Source organism: Zonotrichia leucophrys, chromosome 1 (genome assembly GCF_028769735.1).
Source record: "Zonotrichia leucophrys gambelii isolate GWCS_2022_RI chromosome 1, RI_Zleu_2.0, whole genome shotgun sequence".
Taxonomy (NCBI): Eukaryota; Metazoa; Chordata; class Aves; order Passeriformes; family Passerellidae; genus Zonotrichia; species Zonotrichia leucophrys.
Genome location: NC_088169.1, coordinates 40,788,759 through 40,804,678, shown reverse-complemented (window position 1 = coordinate 40,804,678; position 15,920 = coordinate 40,788,759). Strand labels below are relative to the sequence as shown.

Below are 15,920 nucleotides of genomic sequence, written 5' to 3'. Positions count from 1 at the left end.
AAATCAGCAAGAGCTAATTTTCAGAAAGCCTCATGCTCCTGGATGTAGCCTATAGTTGTGCCTAAAGCAAGCCATGGGCTGTGGGCTGTGAAATACTTGAAGCATAATTTGGCCCTAAAGAACCTTGCTTTGCACATACAGAAGCTGTGGGTTTTCATGCTGTTTGACCTAGATCAATAAATGGATTTAGACTCCAAACTCCTAGTGAAGCCAATGTCTCCATGTCTCTTGGACACTTGGGTTTTCTGTCTGTAATTCCCCCTATAGGAAGTAAAGATATTGTGATGCCTTCTGAAACAATCATGAAGTTAGAATAAGTACTTTTTAAGAGAGTAAATCAGCCTTCTCTAGAGAAAGTGCAGAAAGATAATTGTTAATTCTGTCTTAACAGTAGAGTTCAAGGAGTTAGTTAGCCTTAAGGATAGATCAGGGTGAAAAAAGAAGTCCTGAGTGCTTTCCTGTAACTGTGCTTCCTTGTGCAGTGAAATAGGCAGAGTGGTCTTTGGCACATCCAGGCAGGGAAATTGGTAAAGGTTCTGGTGTGCAAGAACAGGAAAAAGGTAACTTGTATTTTGATGACATGCTCAAATGCAAACGATTCCTGATTCTCATCTCTTCCTTGTGCAGTATTCCTTTATTTAAAGAGGAAAATGAGAATCTGTTCTGTTTGAAAAGGAAAGCTGCTGTAGCAGCTGTAGAGTTTCCACCCTTCAGTGGGGATTTCTGGCACTGGGGTAAGAGATGAGAGCAGCAGTGGCAGCAGACAGTCGAGCTCCTCTGTGCTGCTCTCACCCTGAGAGGGGGCGACCTCTGAGTTGTTTGTAAATGCAGGATAGGGCTGTTGACTTTGGTCCCACCTCTGGAAGGAAATCATAGAATATCCTGAGTTGGAAGGGACCCACAGGGTTCTGAGTCCAACTCGTGGTCCTGCACAGGAGAATCACACCATGTGCCTCCTGAGGATGTTGTCCAAAAGCTTCTTGACCTCTGACAGGCTTGGAATCAATCCGGAGGAATCTGTCAGGAATAAAACCTGATGTCATTGTCCATGCACAAGGAAATAAGCTATTTTCTATCAAATGTGACATACTTCCCCCCCGCCCCCCCATTTGTCTTGCCCTTCCTGACAATCCTTCTGCACTTTTTGGGACACCTCTTCAATTTTAGCTTTTTATTCTCTTATCTTTCACCTGCAGTTTCACCTCCCTTGCAGAGTCATTGTCAGACACCAGACATCTTGTCTGAATGACTGCCCCATCCCCATCCTTGTCCAATTTTTCTTTTTTGCATTTAGTCAACTTCTTCCTTTTTCCTGCCTTGTTTTGTGCACTGCCTAAAGATCCCTGGCTCCCTTCCCTGCCTGTTGCGCTTGCTCTCCCTCCTGTTTTGGGCCCTTGTCCCAGTCTGCTCCCCCAGGCCTGGCGTTTGTCCCTGCTGCTCTCCAGATGCACTCCTTTCGCTTCCTTGCTGCCCGGGCGCCGGCAGCCCGGCCACGGCCAGCACAGGAAAGATGGGCTCCTCTGCTCCGGGGCCTGGATCTGCTCCAGAGCCTGGACCTGCTCCAGCTGGGCAGCCATGGAAATGAAAGGAGTCTCGGGCTCCTCTGTTCCTGGGCTGGCGCGTGCTGGCCCACTCTGCGGGCAGTCCTTGGGTTGCCGCTGGGAAAGAGAGCGGCGCTGGAGCGTGCTCGGCCAGGAAGGGCTCCTGGGAGATCCTGGCTATTGGCTCCTTAAAGGTCTTTGCCTGCTGTGAATGCGCTGTGTGCTACCATTGGATATGGGTACAAAAACTGATTTCCATGTTCAGCACAATCTAAATTTACGTGAGACTCAGGAGCCAAGAGGGGAATATGAGGAGTATAGGATGTTCTCCAAGGGAAGGAAGAGCAATCTAATACCCAGCATGGCTGCTTTGCCCAGCACAGCAGTGTCCTCTGCCATGCTGCCTTACTGGGAGCCTTGTATTGAGTGAGAAGACCTATAAAAATCTTCCAGACAGCATTCATGTTGGATTATTTGAAATGTATTATTTATTATGTGCCTCTTTCTGCTTGATCTTTCACTGTCAGCTTCTGCCTCTTGAAATCTGAATTTTAAAAATGAATCCAGTTCCTACACCTCTCTGTCTTGCTTTGATTGTAAAGGCTGTTTTGGAGTGTTGCTTCCAATGACATTTCAAGGGGGTCAGTGCAGACTGGTGGGCTGCTTTGGCAGTACTTCTGCTAACTCTTTTTGCCAATGCTGCAAGGAAGAGAACAGAACAAGAGAATCAGTGCTTTCCACTGTCCCCTTTAGTAGTAAAAAGTACAGATTCCACAGATAATACTCTTTCACACCTCCAAGCAGGTGAGTAATTAGTTTTGAGATGTAACAAGAAACCACAGGGATGTGATCTGTACTGAAACAGGTTTGTTGATGAAGAGACAATGGTGTGGTTGAGCAGGAAAGCCCTTCTCTAGGTGCAGCTTCTAAAGCTTGCTCTAAATAGTGCTGTGCTTTGGACTGACTTGCATCAGTTTTCACTGTGAAGTTAGTTACAGTGGGAAAAGGTGTTTGTTGTGCAAACCTCATACATCTGTCTTAAGGGAAAACCCACGCTTGTCTGTCTTCATGCAGCATATATAATACTCACATTTTAGCCAAACATAAAATGAGGCTGTACCTGTAGCAACAGTATATCTGTGCATCTCTCACAGTGTCTCTGACAACTGTTCACAGAATAAACACAGTGTTATCAACTATCTAAAGACACAAAAGTACCCTATCTTGAAAGATCAGGAGAGCTGTCAGAGGACAAGGTAGTGTCTGGACTGTGGTGCTTAGCACAGGTAGAGTCTTTCACTGATTGAAGTATTTGCACAAAGAGAAATGAGTTAGGAACCCAGGGAAGTTTGAGAGTTTTGCAATAATTTTTAAAAGAATCTTTGAATTCTTTTAAAGAATATATAATAGCATAATAATGGCATAATTTAAAAACACTCTAGGGTAAGTATTATACAATCACACATCATGACCCATTTTGTCTCCAGCAGGATGCAAGTGAATATATTAAGTTGTTTTCTAAACAACAGTACATGAAATAATTTTTTTCTTCATGTTACAAGTATTTCTTGCTGGTTCTGTGACATTATTAAATGTGATATTTCCTTGGTCAAGAATAATAAGGGCTCATATAAAAGGACTTAATTTTAAAAAAACCCAGACAAAACAATCATTGTATATTCAGTTATAACAAGCAGTTTTACAAACTTATAAAAAGTCTCTTTTGGGAGCAGACATTTAAATATTTAAAACATCAGGAATTCTTTTCTGGTTTTATAGTGGATTATATACTGAGTGTAGGGCTTTGGCCATAAATACGTTTTTCCTGGTGCACAAGCTATGTAATAATTTTGTGGGAGTCTGATCACAAGCTTTGGGCATAAAGGAAACTAGTCAAGGCCATTATGGCCTCAGTTTAACATGTGTGGGTAGGCATCATCGGTGGCGGCCCAGTGCTGAGCACTGATGTCATTGCCGCTGTGGTTTGGAGCCGCTGGGCCGTGTGGGTGCCCAGCCCTGAGTGAGCACAGTGTGCGCCCTGCAGCTCCTGGGCTCCTGCTCCCTGCTCGTGCAGCGCCCCAGCACAAGTGTGGGGCTGCTGGAGGGACACCTCTGATGGCTCTCAGCATCAGAGAGAGCAGGGCCAGGCACACTGACCATGATGGTCTTGTGGTAGGGGTCTGCGTGCTCAGGGCAGGGAGAAGCTCCTCTGAAGGGCTGCTGAGTGCCTGAATTAGTCTCTGGTGCTCAGCAGTTCTCTGGAGGATCTGGCTTGCATTTAGGCAGTGTGAATACCTCTACTGTATACTCATACTTGCTTCAGAGAAATAGCATTTCCCCTGAGCTGTTTTATTTCTCAAAACCAGGACTGTATGAGATTTTCCCCCAACTGCTGAACAGTAGTATTAATGTAGTGTGTTATTTATTCTTTTGACATGTTTTTATTTCATGGAAAACGTCTACGTTATGCTTGAAGCTGGGTATGAGTTGCTGGATCCCTTTCAGAATTCTGTTAAATCTGGAAATAAATCAGATTACTTTGTTCTACTATAAGCACATTCGGCTTGGCTTTCACATGAGGTGTTGTATGGGTGAATGAGCCCAGAGCACTCCAGCTGGTGCAACAGCTTTATTTATGCAGAGTGATGGCATGAAAGGGTTTTGGGAAATGCTTTTAATGGCTTCAGGATTGATTTGTGCCACTATTGAACCACCAAACTGCCTAAAGTTCTTACCCACTTCATTTGTGTTTTCTAGTGACAAACTGTGGGCTCAGGTCATGACCGGTTAATCAGGAAACTGTGCTGGTTGGAAATACAAGAAGTAGAGGTTTTCTTAGACTGTCCTTATAAGTTCCTAGCATTTACCATGTGGCAATAAATCTTCCACAGTCTTTCTGTTCATAATGTGAAATAGTTTTTTGCCCACATGGTGATGCTTTTATATCTCAACTGTAAAATGCTTTACATCTTCATAAAATGATAACATGTACTTTCTCACTTCTACAACACATTTTATCATCAGTGAAGGATTAGCTGGGTGACTTCAGCATGTATTTCATGTACTATTTACTCTTAATATTTTTTCTCCAGTGGATTTTTTTTAAATCACATTTTGTTACTTGTACGACCGTGCTGAATTTCATTTTTTCATAGGTTTTAGTGACAGAATTTGCAGGTTATGCAAAACAGAAGGGGTGTCAATAAAATCGAGTATGTAAGGATATGATACATGCTTGCAGCTTCTTCCTGAGCATAATTTCTTATGCAGGCAGTTTAGTCAATGGGTTGAAAAACATCTAAGAAAGCAGGTTGGGAGTTTTACAGTGAGGAAGAAATATCTTCCCCCTGGCCTGAGAGAAAGTAGAAATTTTGTGGAAGAGGTGTGGTCTTGTCCAATTGGGAAAGCAAAGTGTCAGGGAAGTATTTTCAATGGAAAACAGTGTTGAACTTCATGTATAAGTATACATGTATAAACACATACATAGTAGTTAAATGGTGATGCAGTAACTGCAAAGCAAGTGGGAAATATTTAATTCAAATTTTAACTTATCAAATAACAAATGAAGCATTTGTGTGGAAATACCTCCCTCTGGTCTATTAAGGGATTCACGGCTCCACAAGATCTCTGTTTTGCTCAGACCGTGCCTTTGGATGTGAAGGGAAAACATGGTTGGGTGAGAGTCACTAATTGAGCAATTGGAGCTAATCATCCCCTTGGCTTAGCAGATGAAACACTAATTTTCCTTCCAGGTGTAGGCAGAATTACCTGTTTGTACAGTGCCTTCAAGTTGGCTGATTTAAAACGTGAATTAAAAACTTTAAAATTGGCAGTGTTGGTTTGAATATGATGTTGGCATTCCTGATTCAAGTAAGTGACGTTGATCATGGTACAGGGGTGCCACATAGGGATAGTGAAGAACAAAGTGCAGACAAGTCTCCAGAGGTTGGGAAGCAGTCACAATCAGACAAAAGAGTAACTTTTATGAAGAGGTTTCTCAGGAGTCCCTTTGAGAGGGTGAGTGTAAGAAGTTTTGCTTACTTAATTGCTCTCTTACATATGTACAATGGCTCTGCTTGCTTGTGTGAGATGCAGGGAAGGAGAAAAGTTTTTTGCCTTCAGTCAGTTTCAAATGCAACATTGTCCAGAAACATAACACAAAGTGAATCAATATGTCTGCTGACTTGTTCAATATCACTGATGGCCATCAAAAGTAATTGCAATGTTGTGGGTTGAAATAAAGTATTTGTAGACCAGATTGGCTTAATTCACAGAGCAGTCTGTAGTTGTGCTTAAGGGATGAGGATTTTCACAGAGGCAATTGGGAAAGCACAGATTTATCTATCACTGCACTTGTTGATAGATCTACTGACAGGTGTGTGGCTGAGGAAAAAGGATAGCACACATCCAATTTGTGCAGGATGGGTCTGTTCTTTGCTGACATCTGGCAGAAGAATTGGAATCTGGGACAGCTGCTAGTGCCACAGAATTGCAGACAGTTTTAGGACCTGAATGCAATGAAGATAAATGAGTTCCACTTGGAAGCTGAATGGCCCTAAAGCCAGAAATGAATGTGGGCACTCTGAATGCTGTACTGATAGGCTTGCAAGAGGTGTTTTTTATCCTGTACAGTCATAAATGCTCATTATTCTGGACTTTGGGCCACATTATTGGCATACTGAATAGTTTGAATTTTTAAAGCTTTCTGTTACTGCTCAGGTGCCTAAATTTGACATTGGTTTCAGGCTCAAGCTAGTTTGGTGTTCACTAAGTGTGCTCTATTGCTTTACAAACCTGAGCACTTATTCTGTCCAGCTGCATAACCATCCCACAGAAACTGGGTCAAGGGATAAGAGAGTGTTATTTAGAGATTTTTCAGAGTCTGACCAAGATAGGCAACTTTGTAGGCTCTATTAATTTTCAGTAGAAATAATGAATTTTATTCTTTTAGAGATAGTGTTGCATAGCTGAGGGAATTTCTTACTGCTGCAGATTTTAGGAAGTCTGCAGAATGCTGAAGAATCTGATTCTTAAGACTTGCTTCTTCAAGTCTCTGTCTAAGTTTTGGTAGGCAGCCATGGTGTTTTCTTGAGCAGGAAGGTTTTTCAAGGTTAATTTTCTGCAACTTTAGGGACAGAAAAAAGATAAAAAAAATAAATCTGTGTTTAGAAATAAAGCCTGGTTAAGTACTTCACCCTCCATCCCCTTTTCCACTGACAGCACAGGGGACTGGACATGACCCATCTTCTTGACCATACCTCGCATTGAGCTTTTCTACTTCTCACTTCATGAGCAGCCATCACTTACAGTGTTAAACTTTTCTGTTTTGAGCTAGAAGACAGTCTAATGGTACAGAAAAACTGAATTTTTACTGCCTTCCTTCTCTGAGTATTGTGGATGTGAGCAGAAAGGGCAGACAAGAAACTGAAGACAAATCCCTTCAGCTGCAAGGTTTCCTTTAGAGTCTGAGTCAGACTTAGTCTGCTGGGTGGAAGCAGAGAAACAGACACCCAGCACCTGTGTCTGTGTCTGTCTACTGCCCTTCAAGCTTGAGCTGTTTTTCTATTAAGAACTTTTCCCATTTCTTTGCTTCTGCAAATGTGCTGGGTTTTATCAAAGAAATTATAAATTGGACTTCACTGATCCTTTTAGGTCCCTTCCAAGACAGGATATTCTGTGATTCTGTGATTTACATGAATAATTTAAATTTTTTTAATCATCATATTTGCTTTGTAGAGTTCTACCGGGGACTTGCACAAATTAAGCAAGATAATGCTTTGCAGTATAAAAACCTGAACTGTCTGCTTCCCATCATTTCAGACTGAATTGTAGTTTCAGTCTTCCTGGTCCTGTTGCCTTGTTATGCTATCACTATTTTTATTTCATTTCTATGGTAATTCTGATGTACTAATGAAAAAGCAGCATCACTGACCATTTAGGCTGCATGTATAGAATTTTCTCTTACGGGGTGTACAAGTCTGCTCTGTGCTTTAGTGGGGCTATACTCACACCATCCCACTGTGCCTCAGGCTTCCCCACCTTTAAGAGGAGCGTCCTGAGCACTGTGCTTCCTTCTGTTTCATGCTGTGGAAATGTGTCATAAAGGAAAGCAGAAGAAGTGGAAAGGGCCTGGATACATGGTACCATTCTCTCAAGTAACAGAAGTCTTCAGGCTTTGGGAGCCTCTTGCATCAAATTCTGAGCCCTGGTCTGACCTAAAGAGCAGAGTAGGTGGGAGGCAGAGTGACATCTATTCCAACATACTGCTTCTGTTTTCCTCAGTATTTTGTAATTTTTGTAGCCTTTATTCCTGCCCCTGTTTTCCCTGCCCTAACCCCAACAAGCTGTTTATACTCACAGCTCCCTTTAGACTGAGTTTGATACTTTTTTCATCCTGCCAGGAAAATATGTGGAAATTTTAATTGTCCAGAACCTTTCTGATGCTATAAAATGTGCCTGCTTTGAACATGGAGAACTGAGGTGGCTTTATGCTGAACCACATTGTGGCCTTTGTCCAGCTACTGCATAAGTATCTACAGACCTTAATTTTTTAATCTAAGCATTTAGTATCTGTCTAAAAGGGTTATTAATGTGTGATTAGAACAAAACAGCATCTCAGCATCTCCTAATCTATCTAATGGCAGCTGTAGGGTTTTTTTGAGTTTCTCAGGTGCTGTAAGCAGAAAAAGCTTTAGTCAGCACAGTGGCCTGAGAGCAGCTGGCTGGGCTTAGCTCACACTGGCCTTGGATTTTCCAGCCTGCCGAGAGCTGATTTAATTTGCTAACCCAGGCAAGAACAAAACACTGAATTGTTTTGGGTTAGAGAGGTGCCGTGGCTCAGCCTGAGGAGGGTGAGAGCCCGTGCTCAGCACCAGCCGCGACTGTATGGGTGGGACCTGGCAAGGAGCAGAAGGGACAAGACTCCTCTGTGGGCAGCTCTGCTGTGTCAGTAACTTCTCCCCTCACACAGGTGAGGACACAGGTTCATTCTCTGCAGCAGGCTCTCTCCATCTTGCAGGTGCTACAGCACTGCTGAGAACGGCAGTGACATCCAGTGAGCCTGCAGCTGAAACAATAGACTTGGTTTTGCCCCTGGGTTTCAACAGCTGTCAGAAAGGGCAGGCAGAAACTCCTAATTTTCAGAGTTCAGATGAATCCTCTTCTGTTTGTCACTGTGCTTCTGTATTGGTTGTCTATCTCCACATGTTTTGCTTAGAGCTGCCATATGCTAGAATCTGGTGTTCTGCTGCTCCTTCTTCTTGATTAACTCCTTCCCCAATTTACTGTTGTCTTTCTACTAGAGAGTCTTTGAATTTCTCTATTGTTTGTCCAGACCTGATCCATCTCTTCATCATGACAGACATCAGGCATCCTAATCTCCTCAGGTTTGCTCAATGTTTGCTTAATACTCTGTGGTTGTGTACTGTGACCTTAGTTCACTGTCTCCTAGATCAAAGTGATATAAAGGTATACAGCTTGACTGATGTGCTCTGTTATTTTAGAGAGGGTAATTTTTAACGCCTCTTACATAAAAGTGTAGTAAAAATATTATGCTGATGTTATGACAGCAGCATAGTGAGACTAGTGGCATGCAGAAAAAAACCCCTAAATAGCTTCCAGTGCAGCATGCTGATGTTTAGGAATATAGGTTAAAAAATGGAAGGTCTTCTTTTAATTTTCCAAGTAGCAGATGCTTGTGATCAGGTAGCCTGAGTACAATAGTTCTTAGATCTTTTCTTCCAAATAAAAGTGTATGTTTTTAAACAAAAGGTTAAATATATATATAAAGCAAGAATTTCTATATTACTAACTTAATAATAATAAAAAATAAGCTCTGTATATGGAGTGGTTCTGCTTGTACCTTTCCTCCATGATTTTTTTGGCTCCTAAATTTGAGTGGTTTTTATATGTTTCATAAAGTTTAGTGGCCTGTCTGGTTGTGTGTGTGGGCTACTGTATCATCTAGTCAGAAGAACATTTATAGAAGGGTTTAGTGTCTGTAATATTTCCTTGCATGGATTGTTTAATGGTATCACTTGAACTGACTTGGTTGATTGCTGCATTTATGATTTAATGGAAAGGACACAGCCAAAAACTTCTATAGTAGCACAGCAGTTGTAGAGGTCCTGTCTGCCCTCTTGGTGCTGGCTGGGGTTTGTGGTGACTTCAGGAGAGCTCTTAGTCAGACCAGAATCCTTGTGCACTTCTAGACTGAGTGCCTGTGCTACCTTTTTAGATGATCCTGTGTACTCCACACACAGGAAAAACAGATTATTTTCAAAGGGGCCTGGAGTCTTTGTACGTAGACCTTGGTGTCTTTTCTTCTGGAATTCCTGCTTCCAACTGAGGCTTTCTTGTTGGCACTGCTTGTCTTATAAAAATAATATAATTTAAAATTTTTAAAGAAGACGATCAATATAATTGATTCTTCATAGATTTTTAGATTGCAATGATAATTGAGGAAAAATTTGCCTCTCTGGTAGTGGTTGACATGTGCTTGCTTAGGTTTCGCTAGTGTCTCTCTGACCTTGATGGGCACGTTAGTGCTGAATCGTTACAAAAGCTTGCCTGCATTTTTTTTTCTCCTTCACTTGTGCCCATTGAGCTGTTATTTAGAAGTGTGGGATCCATAATTTTTGATTCCCTTCCTTCTCAGCTAACATTGCTTTTAATCCAAGTGCTGTTTTAAATTTTTTTACGCCTAGTATTTGCTGTGTAAAAAATCTGTGGGAACAGATTAGTCAGGATATGGAAGAGTAATGTGTAGTAAATAGTGTATCCTGCCAAAGACAGGGCTGTTTTTATTCTATCCTTATGGTGGGAACTGGTGTCTTATTACCTGTCACTGTTCTTTATAGAATCCTGTAGAACTGGTGATGCATTCACAAATTCATAGGCTGTCTTGTGCTTCCTTTTTTTCCCCGTACAGGCCTCTCAGTAATTGTAACCTCAGAGTTAAGGCCAGGCAATGATTGGCAGTACTCTTCTTATGCCTCTGTTCAGCTGGAAAGTTACATTTCCATTTGTGCCCATCTGTGTGCTACATGTTTTGGTCATTGATCACTGTATAAAAGTCATGCAGAATGAAAATGCATTTACCAAGAAACATAAATGGACAGTAGAAGTGGGTTTCATCAGAAACCCATCTGGAGTGTCAAAAAGCCGGGTAGGAAAAGTGAAATAAAATCCTAGTGTGAAATACAATTCTAGTGTAACATTCAACAAGTAAAACTAATGGTGCTTGAATTAAAAAATAAGGTTCATGGTTGTGCCAATAATGAAGAATTTCCCAGTCAGTGTTGGGTTTTTTCCTGGCCTCCCAGTAGCATGTCCTCACAGTTCTTGGCTAATCGGTGGGATCGGGCCAGGCCCCAGGGCTGGAGCAGCTCTGGTCCCCAGTGTATAATTGGTGTAATCTTGTACCCCTTGGCTTTCCCACTTTGCAGACCCTTACCAAGGTGGCAGCTGCAAAGTGCCAGAGAAGGCTGGAAGGAAAAAGTGCTGATGCAGCCAAGAGGGAATGATGGTCAGCAAGTGCTGAGTTGTCTCACTTGCTCTTCTCGCCTTCCTACCTTCTCTGGGAATCCTGTCTGGGGGTGATAACAGCCTGATTCATAAATAATTAAAAATTTACATAATTAATTGAAATCTGGGCTCTGTCGTGCTCTATTTCCAATGTGGTCTTGTTTACTTTTCCAGGAGAAAAGGAATAATTTTCCCTCGTGCAGTCCGTAGCCTGTCTATCAGCCTTACCCTAAGGAGGTGATTAGGCTGTGTATTTTGAAAAGTACGTTTGTCTGATTTTCTTGTTTTCATGTGAAACATTAAGAAAAAATTTGTGATGCTCTTACTTGTTAATGGTCATACAGTTTACTACCTGCAAGCATATATAGCATGATGCTTATGTGCAAAACATCTTCCTTATGACTAATATGATCTTCTTTGCCCTTATTCTTTTATCAGATATAAGAAACAAGTTTCCCTAAACATGGGTGAAACTGAGCAGAGACCAACAGCAGGATCCCGCTTAGGAGCTCAGGAAAATGCTGGGATCAGTACTTTGGAGCATGGACAGAAACCACCTATGACAACTCCAGGAAAACTTGTCTCTATCAAAATTCAGATGCTGGATGACACACAAGAGACTTTTGACATTCCGGTAAGGATGTGGAGGTTGGAGTGGCCAAAGATTATTCAGGCATTTCTGATAATACATATTCTCAAACCAGTTCTTTTTATTTCAGCTGTAATTCTTTGGCTAATGAATTCATGTTGCAGAGAAAATGGCTGTTGTGTATATCAGCATTAAATAGATCATGGTGCAATACAATAACATTAAACAGGGAAGTGAACTGTAGATTACAGTTATTAATTCCTTTTCTGTTTGAACAGCTTCACGAGAAGTTCAAGTCCTTGGTGGTTTTTTTTTCCTTCAAATATTTCATTAGTGGTTTCCTCTACTTTTTGAACAGTTGATGTACTTCCTTGCTGCTGTTTTGGTCTTGATCCTGTAAACTGTAGATCTATACAGATTTTTTTGTCTTTCCTCTGGCAAGTCCTTGGGATATTAACTTGGAGCCATCAAAGTTTTCAGTAATTTATATCACTCTTACAAGTGCTGAGTGCTCTCACAGAAGTTGAGTGCAAGGAAGGAAGCAAAGCAGTATCATCCTTTGTCCTTGCTTTGTCCTTGCCAAGGAGACAGAGCTGCTGCTGCTTTACTATGTGGTTGTGATCAGTGAAATCAGTTAGAATTAGTTCTGATACCAAAACCGATCCAGTTTCATACAATCTATCTAATGATTTTAACGTGCCATGCTTACACAATTAACATGAAATGTGGTTGAACACTGCTGCTGTTATGGAAGTGTACTGGAATGTATATTTTTCAAAGTCTTCAGGCTTCAGTGAATAGGAAAGTGGAAACCTGAGTTCAAATTTCATTCTTTGTTACTTGCATTTTCTGTAGCTATGGTAATTTTCATGCCTTCATTGGCTCAGATTTCCCTTTGTAAAATGGAGGATCACCAGCAAGATACAGAGGTCTTACACATACAGTGCCCTAAACTGTATGTTTAGGGAAAAATGTTACCCCTGTATTAACATGAAGGAATTCTGCTTTTGAAAATTATAATTTAAAAAATGTTTATAATGTTTTTATGGCCTGCTTATGAGGTTTTGTTTGTCTGTTTTCTATGTGTACGTGCAGATGGTTTTTGATCTGCTCTGTGCTGCTGTTTGTGATCCAACTGCAGCTATGTGTTCAGTCTCAGATTTTATTTTAGTGGAAGGTAAATTCTCTGGGCAGTCAGTTTATGGGTGAACTGAACTGCCATCAAGTGAAATGCCCATGTATGTAGCAACTTGTTACACTTGTGTACCTTTCACAATGCCTGTCAAATATCCATAGCAAACAGTCTTTAGGTAAAAACAGTCTTTAGATAATGGTTGCAGCTCAAAAGTGTTGTTATAGTTTAAACCATCAAACACTGATACTATTTTGGTGCTCTTTTATATGATATAAATATCTCTATTATTCCAGAGATAAGTTTGGGGTTTTTTTTAACCCATCTGTATATACTAATTCACTGTATTTTGAAAATTGAAAAAGATGTGCAGACATTTCTTGATTAGGTCCATTTAATTAAATTGTTTAGAAGAAAATATAAGATTATGTGGATGCAAAGCACCCTGTAACTCCAGCTTTGCTTCCTGGAGTGTGAGAAAACAGTGCCTTTTGGCGACCTTTAATATTAGATGATATCAGCATTTCATTTGTTTTTAACTTCAGCAACACCTGAAAGACCTGGGGATATAAACAGTTTTCTGTTGCAATCACTTCAATATGATTGTTTTCAGAGACTTTTATTTTATAACTATCACTATTCAAGGAAAGCCCAGTTGGTTTGAAAGTCAGATCTTGTGCTAAAACATGCAGGATGCTTAAAATCTTTTTTAGCAAATCTTTTGTAAAGCCTTTTGTCTTTAACCTCTGCATAGTCAAATGGAGGAATACATGGTGTTTTCAGTCTGCTCAAAAAGACATTAGTTGTTTTAGTCCCATCTCCCAAAAATTATTAAGTTTTGTTGCATCTAAATTGAGGTGTTTATTTATGTTGGAAACCCCATGTTCCTATTTATAAAGTTCATGTTTTTAGCCAAACTGGTGCAGTATGCACAGAAAAGGAAAGCGATACCATTTCAACAAAATATTTTAGGAGCAGCAAGTGTGGCCGTGGGCAGAAGACATTAAACATACATGCCTAAGCACATCTGTGGGTTTGCTTTTCAGGGGAGAATTAGAGACTTTTTGCGTGGTTGAAGATCTGAACTACGCTTCCCAAAACCTGAGCTGCTATGATTATGAAAATAACTTTGTAAATATGATACAAGTATAAGCTGAGATGGATTTGTGTTTCCTACAATTTCAGGAATTTTGCTGCACAAACCTTTCTGTGTTAGCAAATGAGCCATACTTTGGGTGGTTTTATTGATGCTTGTAGTGTGTCTTGTAGGATGGTATAAAGTTTAATGATGCCAGTTTATTATTTTCTCACGAGGTCTGCATAAAAACGGAAAGAGATGCTGGTGCTACTTCCTCCTGAGTTTGGGGGAAGTGGTAGGTTAGTTGGGACTGTCCATCTGTCTGATCCTACCTCTGTGCTACTCTTGTTATACCTTAGGCACCACCACCCCATTAGCTGTAAGACCTTATCTATGTAGTATTTTTATTGGGTTTGTTATTGTTTTGTTTGAAAATTGTCATGGTTTTAGGTTTTTATTGTGTGCTTGTTTATTTTTTCTTGTTTATTGAATTTTGGTTTGGTTTGTTTTTAAATTATATTCCAAGAGACATGATTCAATATCCTTGCTCTTAAGCAACCCCTTTTCTCACATTGCATACAGATGACTTGTTACTATGAGTGCCAAATCCATCAGATTTTTGTCTGTTCTGTATATAACAAAACAGGAGGAAAATATGACCTACTTCCATTACCCCTCAGTGCTGCTGCTCTTTGGGCTGTTTAAAAGTAAAGTAACTCCAGTGCCATTTGAGTTTCTCAAGGAATATTATTTTTAGGTGTTAGTACTTTGATGCCATAAAATCATACCATGTTTGGCTCACAAGAACAAAACTCCAAATCAACAGAAAAGAGAGAAGAGACATCCACATGCCTATATATGGACCTGTAAATTATATATTTTTTAATAGGAAAAACCCCATATAGTATGTGGGGAGAGTTTGTATGGGAAACTTAAAAACAGAAGCCACAGTGAAGGCCTTTTTATCAATTGTTGTAAATGGAATATTGTAAAAGAAAGGGATGCATAAGAAAAAATCTTCTATGCTGCTTGCTGTTAACAAACAGTATTTTGTTGAAGAATCTTTCAACATTCCTATATTCCAAAAACCTAGTGAAAACTTGAATATATAGTCCTGAATCCTTTTACACACATCCATTTAGCTGGTTGGGTACACATGCTTGAAGAAGGAGGGGGAAAGGTAGGCATTGCTATAAAAAAAAAAGATTAGATGACTTTGACTTTGTATTTCCTGCCTTTAACATATAAGTAAAGTATAAAATTCATCAGTTATCTTTTTTGAGCACATTTTTATCTCTTCAGCTATGAGAAGACAAATTATGTAGAGCATCCTTCCCTCTTTTAAGTTATTCAGCATTTTGTGACTGAGTCTCTGTATGTTTAGTTTTTTGTCTGCCACAAACTCTCAGACAAGAACTAGATGTCAGCTGCAGTTGGAGGTGATTAGTGCCTGAAAATCAGGCCATGAGTCAAGAGGTCACAACCTGTTGGTCAAGGTGTCGCATGCAAGTGTGGAATATATTTCTCCCCTGTTTTTTGTTTCTAATTTCCACTTTGGCTGTATTTACTGACAAATTGGTTAGATATGCTAAGTGGAGACTGCAGAGGTCCCAAATGCAGCATTCTGTTTCAGCCAGTGTTAGGCTGACTTATGTGATAGAATGAGCAAATACATTTCCTTTCTGCTAGGTGAGAGGATGACTGCTTTAGCTAAAATTTTTAATAGGAAGGAGGAAGAACATTTTCCACATGTGTACACGCAGTGATAATCATATATAGAGAGATCTTGGGCATTTTGAAAGGCTGACATGTCAACCTGAAGACTTGAAAAACCCCACACTGCAAAACAGAGGTTGTGTATTACACAATAGAAAGTGAAGATGTACAGTTCTGTACTGCTTGATTTTCCTCTGCTTTTATTTCTCACCTAAGGTAGTTGAAAGAGAACAGGATTGATTCCATAAAGCCATAGCAAACCTTAGATTTTCATATATTTGTTCTGATATGATCTCCCCTATAGATTCAAAGCAGTTTAAGTGAAAATGAAATACAGTT

The 15,920-nt window shown here is 40.3% G+C and overlaps 1 protein-coding gene across 6 annotated transcripts in view; it reads left to right on the top strand.

Moving 5' to 3' along the window:
- The window catches only part of FARP1 (FERM, ARH/RhoGEF and pleckstrin domain protein 1), a 202,810-nt gene that overhangs the window by 27,223 nt on the left and 159,667 nt on the right, over nucleotides 1–15,920 (top strand). For 5 of the 6 annotated variants that reach the window (XM_064712416.1, XM_064712421.1, XM_064712411.1 and 2 more), the window contains exon 2: nucleotides 11,505–11,700. In XM_064712416.1, the coding sequence (XP_064568486.1) occupies nucleotides 11,530–11,700 (171 nt within the window). In that variant the 5' untranslated portion in view covers nucleotides 11,505–11,529. Of the gene's footprint in view, nucleotides 1–11,240; nucleotides 11,329–11,504; nucleotides 11,701–15,920 lie in introns of all 6 variants that reach the window. The other variant, XM_064712405.1, reaches the window with a different exon arrangement.